At 38.5% G+C, this 11,054-nt stretch overlaps 1 protein-coding gene across 1 annotated transcript in view; it reads right to left on the reverse strand.

Moving 5' to 3' along the window:
* The window catches only part of LOC310934250 (pyridoxal kinase-like), a gene marked incomplete at both ends in the record, with an annotated part of 18,204 nt that continues 7,150 nt past the window's right edge, over nucleotides 1–11,054 (reverse strand). Inside the window, 10 exons of the mRNA XM_083897943.1 lie at nucleotides 1–116; nucleotides 612–678; nucleotides 792–928; nucleotides 1,068–1,179; nucleotides 1,304–1,349; nucleotides 2,046–2,131; nucleotides 2,492–2,526; nucleotides 3,456–3,539; nucleotides 3,920–4,024; nucleotides 8,687–8,741. Coding sequence (XP_083754069.1) covers nucleotides 1–116; nucleotides 612–678; nucleotides 792–928; nucleotides 1,068–1,179; nucleotides 1,304–1,349; nucleotides 2,046–2,131; nucleotides 2,492–2,526; nucleotides 3,456–3,539; nucleotides 3,920–4,024; nucleotides 8,687–8,741 — 843 coding nt within the window. The remainder of the gene's footprint in view (nucleotides 117–611; nucleotides 679–791; nucleotides 929–1,067; nucleotides 1,180–1,303; nucleotides 1,350–2,045; nucleotides 2,132–2,491; nucleotides 2,527–3,455; nucleotides 3,540–3,919; nucleotides 4,025–8,686; nucleotides 8,742–11,054) is intronic.

Consider the following 11,054-nt stretch of genomic DNA (forward strand, 5'->3'; position numbering starts at 1 on the left):
TTAGGATATGACTGTAGCCTCGGCAACTATAGCAGGGTCTTCTATGTCGGCTTTACTCTGAACCATCCTCAGCTCCAGCTGTGGAGGACTGGGCCTCCGACCAGGACCTGCTAACTCTGAGGGGGAGAGAGGGGGACAGGGGACAGGGGACAGGCATACATAAATAAGGATAAATGTAAAGTCATTTTCTGCAATTTACCAACATAGACTGTTAGTTATCAACTTGAGAACTGAGAGAGCAGCCAATCCTGCACGAAGTAGGGCTAAAAACATGACAAAAGAGCAGCTGAAACACAGCAGGTCTGACATTTTCAAGCAATGGCAGAGGAAATGTCTGATAGTAAACCTGGGCTCCAGTCATTAAAGAGTTTATAACAAACATATTGAATCTGTGCGGATTTATATGATAGAATACATGCACACATAATACTGCATCTGCATGTCACTCTAAACATGTAATCATTATACATGTGATTTGGTATTTACATTTTTTTATTTTTTGAGTCGTTTTTTTCCAACGGTGGTTGAAATTACATTTAAATATTTTGTTTGTCTCTGGTATAAAAACAGAAAAAAATCAAATCAAAGCCAAAGCTTTGGGATTTTCTTACCATGAGCATAAGATATGGTCCTCTGAATAACATGGTGCATCACTGAAAACGTCTTCTCACAGGCCGTCTGAGAGTACGACAGTAAAACAGAGCAATTATTATCTTATTAATTATTATGCTCGACTGTGTTAAAATGTGTGTCCTTGTCTTCCAGCTGCTTGAGTCGCTGTGCATCTGTACCTTTAGGTCATTAGGATAGTGGTGTGTCCACGCAAGCATCATAGCAGCAAACAAGTCTCCAGTTCCTACAAAGACGGCGTCCACTTTGGGAACTTCTATTCGAACTCTCTGTGTTGTCCTGCTGCCGTCTGGACGAACTGGACGAAGAGCAGGACAGAGGCATAACATGTTTGTGAGAACTACATGACAACACATGTATTTGTCACACCCTGAATGCTTATACCTACCTCACAGACAAACACATACAGTTAGCATCGTGTTTAAAACATCACCTACCATGACGCTGGCTGCCCAGTGATACCAGGAAGCGGTCACCCAGTCTGGAGGGCAGATCAGAGGAGGTGATGACCACTGTGTCTGGGCCCATAGCATGAAGAAGGTCCATTACCTACAGACAGTTAGCAAGTCAGATACTGCAGCAGCATGTATGTAGGCAGCAACATTTCTTCTCCTGTAAACAAAGAAGCTATGCAAACATGAAATGAAGGATGGGATTACACTTAATTTATTACCTCTACAGCATCTTTCTCTGTGCTAATGTTTTTCCCCGTCAGTAATCTGAAACACAACACCAAAAAATGGACCCAATGTCAATGGCACTGAAACACCCAAGAAATGTAATTATTAATAGTGTAAGGAAATCTACAGAACAGACTGAAGACAGAGTGAGGCACCACTAGGTGGAGCAACGCCACAGTCAAACTGGGCTTGAATTAAGCAGACACAGATTTCTATGTTACTGAGGTTCAATGTTACTGTTTTGCATAGATTATAAGTCCAAGCATTATAATGTGCTTGTTTCTCGATGGAGATTATTAAAATGTAATTTGAAGAAATTATCAGACATGTACTGAAAATAGTAGTTCCTAAATAATGCTATACATGTACTGAATTGCCATTTGTAGCCATAGAACACAAGGTATCATCATTTTGAGCATTACTTTATATAAAAGTATTATAAAGCTTCTCAACTTTGAACAAACTGTTTCTTTATGAGAGACAGGTTCGATAAAGTTATAACTGTATAATTATTTTGCAGTGCACAAGGTAATAGTGAAGGAGATTCACTGACGTACACTTTTCTTTTATTAGTTTCCAGGTTTCTGGGACCTCAAAATGGAGGTATTTGGCATTGCATAAAGACAGATTCTGCTAAAATTCTGCTCACCACTAAGTGGAGTGTAGGTGAATGTCACATAGACTGAAACACTATGAACAATTGAACATATCACTAAGTCAATGACTTGTACTCACTCAGCTTCAAACTGGTTTGGAGTAATAATGTCAGCAACAGGAACCACCTTGTTCTTATAGACTGGATAAAGATTCTGCGGAACATACTGTGGATCAAAATGCATGGGTTAGAGTCACGATACATAATGCAAGCCAGAAATAGAGCCTGAGGAAGAACTGCACACCCAGTTAAATACAGATTTGCTTTGATTTTTGTTTTCACGGCTTTAAATCGTGAGCACAAACCGACAGAATATGATCTAAATCCCTGTAAACACAAGTCTGAGAAAATCCTTGTATCACACCCCCACAACACAAACACACTAAAACACATTGAACATGCACATACAGATATCAACACTAAAACCCTTCCCCACACATTCATATCTATCAAATTACAAAAGACATTAACAAAGAAACACACCTGCACAAACAGTACAAAGAGCATAAACGGCCAATAACCTCACCATAGATCCATGATCGCCGAGTACGGGGTCACATACTGAAATAAAATACAAACTCAAAGTCAAACAATAAACACAGACCCAATCATCACCTCTACTCCATTGCCTTAAATATATGTAAAGAGATGTTTTACCATTTTATTATTTTACTACTTTAATATTTATTTTTTTGTACTTTGGTAAACCCTGGTTTTTAAATATACTTTACAATTTTTTTTACTATTACATTTAAAACAACAATATTATTAATATTATATTAAATATGTGTGGTATGAAGATATGTAAATTGGCAACTAATAACTTCTTTATGAGGTGGTACCATGACATACATGGTGTTTTGTGTTTTTCTATGATTATTAATAATCAACAACTGCCACTACAACAGTACAGCAACACAATTTCATATTGGTTTTATGACAGTAAGTCACATGATGGGGAAGCTATTTTTAAAAGGGATTATTAGATTACCAACATTCATGCAAAATATAAGAGGAAATGAAATCCAATAAAAATGCAGTTATTTTCATAATTAAGCAGCTAAAGCCTGGTGATCTGCAGTCTATAAACTGAATAAACTAAGGGTGATGTTCCAAAAACCTTCAATAACTGGAGGACAGGTCAAAAGTACCATGTAGTCTTAATAACCAAACATTTGTGGGAACTACTTTACTGTTTAATGCAGTAAAAGTCTGAGTAAAGCTTGAATAAGCTAAAAAAGTTTTCAGAAAAGCGTTTACACTTTACAAAGTGTGCACTCTGAGTGCAACCCATATTACATCTCCACTGATGCAACAGAAACAGCACATTACCCAAACGGCATTAATTAACCTTTAGGAAGAAGTGCCTGAAGCTGGCTGCAGGCCATGAGAATCAGCAATTACTTTCTCATGTGTATAAATACAGTGCATTTAAAACCTTCTAAAACTGTGACTCCACTAAAAAAACATATATTCACAAGAGTACTGACCGTAGACCAGGTTGGGATTGGCTCGCTTTAACTCCTGAACTATGTCCACCACCATCTCCAAGAAGGATGTGTCTCTGGTATACCCTGCATACAAAACACAGATGAAACACATATATAAACAGAGTTATTGTGTCAGCCTACCAGTGATCACTCTGATATGACATAAAGCATCACAGACAGACATAAATGATCACTCATCATGCCATCGGGTTTCCCCAAAAAGGTGGTGAAGCTGCAGTAACTTTGTGATGATAATGTGGAATTTACTAATTAAGCAATGACTTTAGAGCTGCATAATATATTGGAAATGTGTCATCACTATATCAGCATGTGTAATATATCCATACATATTTATATTGCAAAGATTACTTGGCCTGAAATGAATAAAGATTGTAATCTCACCAAAATGACTATGATTATAAATGAATGAATATATTTGGTATTACTAAAAACATATGATTTACCTGTTAAAACGTAATCATATTGGTGGACATTGTTCAGTTTGATTCCCTCATAAAGAACATGGAGCTCATCTGCTGTCAACACCTGGCCTTTCCAATGGGAATAACCTGCAGAGAGGAGAAATGATCGTATTTGCCAAGCTGCTGACTCACATGTTGTGCAAAGCGTTTTGTAGTTGTGTAGCACATTTAAACGCCCACACGCACACCCACACACTGTTATTCTTATTATTATTACAATATTTGTATCACTGGGCCCACGGTTGGTGTAGTGGTTAGCACTCTTGCCTTTGCAGCAAGAAGACCCGGGTTCCCGGGTTCGAGCCCCGTTTGGAACAACTTCGGAACAAGGGTGTGCATGGGTTTTCTCAGGGTTCTCCGGCTTCCTCCCACAGTCCAAAACATGCGATATGGGGATTAGGTGAATTGGTCACTCTAAATTGACCGTAGGTGTGAGTGTGTGAGTGAATGGTTGTTTGTCTCTATATGTGGCCCTGCGATGGACTGGCGAACTGTCCAGGGTGTACCCCGCCTATCGCCCAATGTCTGCTGAGATAGGCACAGCACCCCCTGCGACCCTCTGGTGGAGGGTAAATCGGTTGATGGATGGATATTTGTATCACTACACACACCATACATTTCTACTAAATTAAAGATTACTGGTCTGAACTGATACTTTGTCACTGGTATATAAAAAACAAATTAGTGTAAAATTTTAAAAAGTTCATTCCTACATATATAATACAGCATCTTGTCTGACTGCAGTCACATAATCAGCATTCAGCCAATCGTCCAAATACTGACAACGGTTTCACCTCTTTTACTTTGTTTCACAATAAGAGGCAACAAAATAAGAACACACACAGGTTTCCACAGCTATTCTCCTTAGGACATCGACAGCCTAAAAAAAAGGCAGTATCCATAACTTGAACCATAACCAGTTCACTTTCCTTAACCTAACCACTATTCCAATGTTTGCCCTAAATTTAAGCCAGTTCCTCTGAAATTAGTTTCTGCCTCATTAGGACCAGGTTTTGGGCTCCATGAGGAATATTCGTCCTACCAAGGTCAGTGTTTATGCCAGGAAAGGTCCCAAATGGGTCACAAATACAAGATAACACACACACACATATTCTTACACAGAACTCTCACTGAGGACACTCAGACATAATGCATTCCCTAGCTTCTTACCTTAAACATCACAAAAATAATGCCTGATCCTAACCCTAAATCTCTACTAATTTTTGATCCTCATAAAGAAAGATCACACAGGAGCTTCTGCTGACATACCTATGTCATGTGTGAAGGGGTGTGTGTGTGTGTATGTATACCCTAAGTGAGTGCCTGCAGAGCTGTGCATGACTATGTATGGAAGTGACGTAAAGGCCAGTGAAAGCAGCTTGCATTTGTGCACGTCTGTCTGCATATGACATGTTTGCTGCAGGCCGATGATGTCGCAGCTCCAGGTGAGTCACAGCCGGGTCACGTGATGGTGATGGTGGTGGTGGGGGGGTTCTGGTTGCTAAGCAACAAGCAGGGAGAAAGCCAAAGGGGCTAAGAAAGAGATGTGTAGTATGTGTGTGTATGTGTGAGGGAGAAAATGAAGCAGGACTACAGATAAGAGCTGCTTCTGACGTCACCATTCGCTGCTGTCGCAATTCACATTGCCTGCTGCTGTTTACTGCTGTGTCCCATCTCTTTCTTTCGCTCTCTCCACTCCTTCCGCCCTTCTCTCCATTATGATTCATTTTTTCTCTGTCTCCCTCTTGCGAGCCACCCTCTCCCTGACACATGCAACCATCTTCTTTGATATGTCACACTGAATTACTCAGTCTGCCCAATGGGATTTAACATTTTAATTTCCAACTCCAACAAGATCTGATTAAAGCAGCACCAGTCTCAGGCATTTATTGGTTAATGTCATTCAAAGTAACATGGTTTATAGCAGACGTGTGACGTAGAGGCTGAGAATCTGACAAAATGTTGGACCTCGCTAAACTTTTACCACGACACATCATCAGGCCAGAGTCAGGTAAACATCCCTGTGTTCACCGTTTACTAAGAGATAAAACAACAGTCTGGACGTCGCAGAAAAATAAAATGCCTCTCCAAAAACATCGAATGGGTTTCTTGGTAAAATGTTTGCCCATTAAAACACAAACTATAATTAAAACTGTAGCAAAGGAACTCATTGCTACAGTCAGGCATATGTTGAGAAAATCTTAAGTGACATGAGTCATGACAAATTAAATGAGTCACTGATGCACACAGAATAAATATGAGAGCATACACTTGCTCCATTTTGGACTGTAAGTCTAACTAAGCTGCCAGCTAATACTTAATTATGTTGCTGAAATGTCTAATGTTATTATTTGCTATAAGGGATTTCATAACATTTTGTATGGTTCAGGATTTGGCAGCAAAGTCCAGATACTGATATCAATACTATATTGAAATATTTGACTCAATACCCAGCTGTACAACCATGATGTGATAAGCAATCCATGGCCCGCAATAACAATATCGCAAGACAGCAAAGCTGCAATAATCAGTATATTACAGCATTACATGGCAATATCTATTTAACTTTTTGCAAGGCACTGTTCATATTTTATGAATGCAATCGGAGACTGGTTTGCTGCTTTTGTTATTAGGCTAATATGGGTTGAGTTGTACTATTAACTACTACTTTTTAAGAACATTTTACAGTTTTGTTTAGTTTCAAAAACGTTAAGAAGATCATTCACTTGAATACATTTAAGATACGATTAGATGATATATGATAATTCACTATTAATGCACATTTATGGTGTCAAAGCAGCAAAGACAGCAATATAAAGGTAATAAATAATTTAAAAAAAGAAGAAAAGTTTCTCTTTGTATTTCTTCTTGAATGAAATTAGGGGAAAAAATGTTGAATTCAACTGTTGAACCAAGACTGTGGCTTGTCGTGCAAAACTACTTTTCTGTAGATAAAGACAAATTCACAGTTGGTCAAAGGAAATTCTTATCTAACACAAGTGTCTGAATCCATATAACAACACTTCCAATCAGCTCCATTTGAACAACATTTCATTTGTCTCTGCATCTGATGGCCCTCACCCACACAACTTACCCAACACTTACAATTATGTTCACTCAGATGGTAAACAGCTTGCTTGACCTTTTCTGGTTTTAAACGGAATGTGACTGAGTAGAGGTAATTATATATGAAATACATGATGATTACGTGAATACTCAAGCTGAACACAATGAAAAAAAAACTATGCAGGCGGGACAAAAAAATGAAGCCTAAATTAGTCATTTTCTACCTGTTTCTACACAGAGAACTGGCAAATCCTGACGTGCAAGGAAATCAGCTGTTCCACAACATTTAAAAAAAAGGAAGTCAACAAAACAACACATTAAAGTAGCAAACTTTAATGGACTGAACCTGAGGACATCAGCTTTTATTCACTGAGAAGCAACAAGCAACAGCTGAGCCGATGTGTTTGTTTTCACAGCGCTCAGCTGATTCATTCCTCAAGCTCAGTCTGAATGAATAACATGAGATGAGACCACCCGTGGGCCCACGTTCCTGGGTTCGAGCCCCGCTTGGAACAACTTCGGGAAAAGGGCCTTTCTGCAAGGAGTTTGCATGTTCTCCCCTTGTGTGTGTGGGTTTTCCTCCGGGTTCTCCGGCTTCCTCCCACAGTCCAAAAACATGCGATATGGGGATTAGGTGAATTGGTCACTCTTAATCAGTAGTCTCAGACACACGGCACGCCACACCCGTAGAGCTGCAGTCTCTCCACCCGCAGGTGCCAGGGAGAAGATATCAGTCAACAATCGCTGCAACCAGGATATAACTGTGGTGTTGAACAGTCAATGGCCCGTTAGTGGGAAGTTCGAGGATAAGACTTTGTGGGATTGCTGTAATGTGACGAAGACAGGAGCCAAGCGCTGGCGTCAAGCGCAGGACGCCCTAAAGACGCCCTATATTTTCCTCCCGTTTCCCACGGTAACCACCAAATCGCAGTTGTGATGACGCACGCAAAATCTTGTTCTCACAAGATTGGTAAGTACATGGTGGAACATCAACAACTTTTTTACTTGCGGCCCAGCCTCACCCGGACTCTAACTCATGCGGCCCCCAGGCAAATTGAGTTTGAGACCCCTGCTCTAAATTGACCGTAGATGTGAGAGTGTGAGTGAATGGTTGTTTGTCTCTATGTGGCCTTGTGATGGTGGAGGATAAAGCGTAGATGATGAATGAAGACCACCAGTTATTCATGGGACTGGACTGGACATTTTTTGATAATTTTATGGTTTGTGTACATTTGCACTTAAATGATAACTCAATTAAATGAATAAACAACTTAACATTGGCTTCTTAATTCCTATGATCATATTTAAATCTATAGCAAATGTATAGCATTTTAAAAAGGATTATCTTGCTTAACTGACTATTTTATCAGAGGATAACTTCCAGTCTGACCTGTCCTCACTGCAGCATCTGACACACAGCGAGACAAAGCTCATGTAAACTGTGAATGGATTTGAAGGCCGACAGCGACAGTGTTTGAAAGCGTCTGTGATGCCACTGGCAGTGAAGTTAGTGGCTTCACAAATACCTGACTCACTCATCTGCCAACTCATCATCCTCAACACGAGCACTGCTGCAATGACAACCATCTCTCTAGTGCTCACCAACACAACATCATGACTCATACACACCCACACACGTTCTAAATAAAACACACAAAAATATGCTTTTAAAACCAAGCTTACCTGTGTGGTTGGAGAATTGAACAGAGTTAATGGAGTCCACTTCAAACCCTAAAACCTGCAAACAGGAGACAGAGAGGGCGCAGTTGTCATAAATCTGACAAAATAGTGAATTCAGATAATGTTCCTCATGTCCAGAGTCCTTGATTCTAAGCAATATTCGTCTCCATGATACTACCATTAATATGAATTAAGTGACAAATGTCTGCTTTAAGTTGGTTTACATCAATATTCAAACTACTGTGTGTGTGGGGACACTTAAAAAACAGACTTTCAAACATTTAAAATTCATTGGACACTTGGTTTCTTGAGCAGCTGTGGGTCATTTTGTATTTGTGCTGTAATGTGTCATGGTAAACCATCGTATTAGTTTTAAATACCATGGTAACCACGGTCTATAAACATGGTGTGGAAAAGCAAGATAAGCGTTTCATGCCACACCTTAAGTTCGTGCTGTGTGTTCGTTATGAAGTGAAGAAGCCACGGTGGATGGAGGACGTGACAGCAGCTGTCCTCGGGACATTTTTTCACCTTCTTATCTTGAGCGCATGATGTACAGCAAGTTCTCTCTGTCTAACTTATTGTCGTCACTAATGTATGGAGCAAAATGTGGTTTAACTAAACAAAGTTGAGCTGTAAATTGGCTCGTTATGTGAGCCGCTTATGAATTGTAAAAACATTTTTTAATGACTCTAGTTTTAATTCAAACATTTGAATTACTTTTTCAAGGTTGTTATTAAAGTGTGATTATTATTAACACTGCACAGTTTTTAAACTGTATTTCATGTTTATTTTGCACAGTTTTTCATACATATTTTTCACAAAATCATTCTCTATTTTGTACAGTTTTGTTAAGGTTTTGATTATGATTCATTTTAATATATAATAAAGCTATTCAAATATAAATATTGGCAAATTTATTAGTATTTTTTCAACATTTGAACATATTTTAACAAATTTAACAAACTGTAAGAAATGTACTGTTAAATACTATGCCAAGCTATGCTCTTTTTATTGTAGTGTTGCTTTTTTTCTGTTGTAGAAGTTTTTAGATCTCAGATCCATGATGAATATGCAAATTACAACACAACACACATATATATGTGAAAGAAGAAAAAGAGAAAATGAATTCATTATTGTGAACAAAAATATGTCCGCATGACCTTTTGCACATCTTAATATCAACACTAACTCTTGCCAGCATATGATACAATTTGACTAATGTGGTTTCTGTCCATGTATAAACTCAGCAGAAGCATGTTTCTAGATAGTTGACAATTCTGACTTTCATCACATTGCTCCTCAATGTGATCATTTTGTGCATATGTCTGTGCTTTAGTTATTATCTGAGCTCTAAGAGTCAAAAATAAATATTAACAGGTGTTTCACATCTATACCAAAGAGCAATTATATATTTTATAATGTCCTGACATGGCAAGGATGCATACCAATAGAAACACATTTGGTGAAATCGATTTTTTTGTGCTTCATCATGGACATCATTGTAAACACGTATCTAGGACTCTGCGTAAGTGGAGCTAAAAACAGCATCCACTCAGTTTACCTATAACTGAAATGTCACCCGTTACAAAAAGTATTTTGTGGTGTCCTCCAGAGAGAAAAGACGCATCACATGATGACTCATCCACATGCGCAATCAACTGTTATCTGAATTACTTTATTTAATTGGACTGAAGCAGGAAGGAGGCAGGGTGAATGGGTTCTTTGTTTTCTTTAATTGACTGTAACTTTGAGAAACAAGAATCTGCTGTGTTCAGAGGTGACAGTAGCAGCAACAATTTCCCTTTGACCTTGAACAGATTTGTCAATTCCCCTGTTAATGAACCTCACATGTAGTATAATAACAATATACTACATGTGAGGTTCATTGGCAGGGGAATTGAACATATTATGTTCTAAAAGGTGAAATGCCAGCAAGAGGCATACAGGAAACCAATGCCAACCTCTGTGTGTGGTGTAAGAAAGCAGGACATGACCCCATTTCTTAAGTCAGTATGGTAGAAGAGCACTTTATAGATTTGTCTCTTTTTTTTTGTATCTGCTGTTCTTTTCCGTTTTGACTTTACTCATAAAATTGAAAATCCCCATATTCTTACTCTTTGCGATTTTCTCCTTTCATCCAAGGGGAAAATATATACTTAGCTCCCATATAATGCCACATTCTCTATGAGAAAAATGAGCAAAAAATATAAGCAGATGCATACACATTAATGATTTGCTTTAATTAGAATTTAATGTGTCACAACATGAGCTGATCTTGGGAGTAGATGTAAAGAAAAAAATGTAAAGCTGTAAAATGTGAAATGTTTGTAAATGTTTGTTATCATGCTATTATTAACGAACTAAACAA

Source organism: Microchirus variegatus (assembly GCF_963457635.1).
Source record: "Microchirus variegatus genome assembly, chromosome: 11".
NCBI lineage: Eukaryota > Metazoa > Chordata > Actinopteri > Pleuronectiformes > Soleidae > Microchirus > Microchirus variegatus.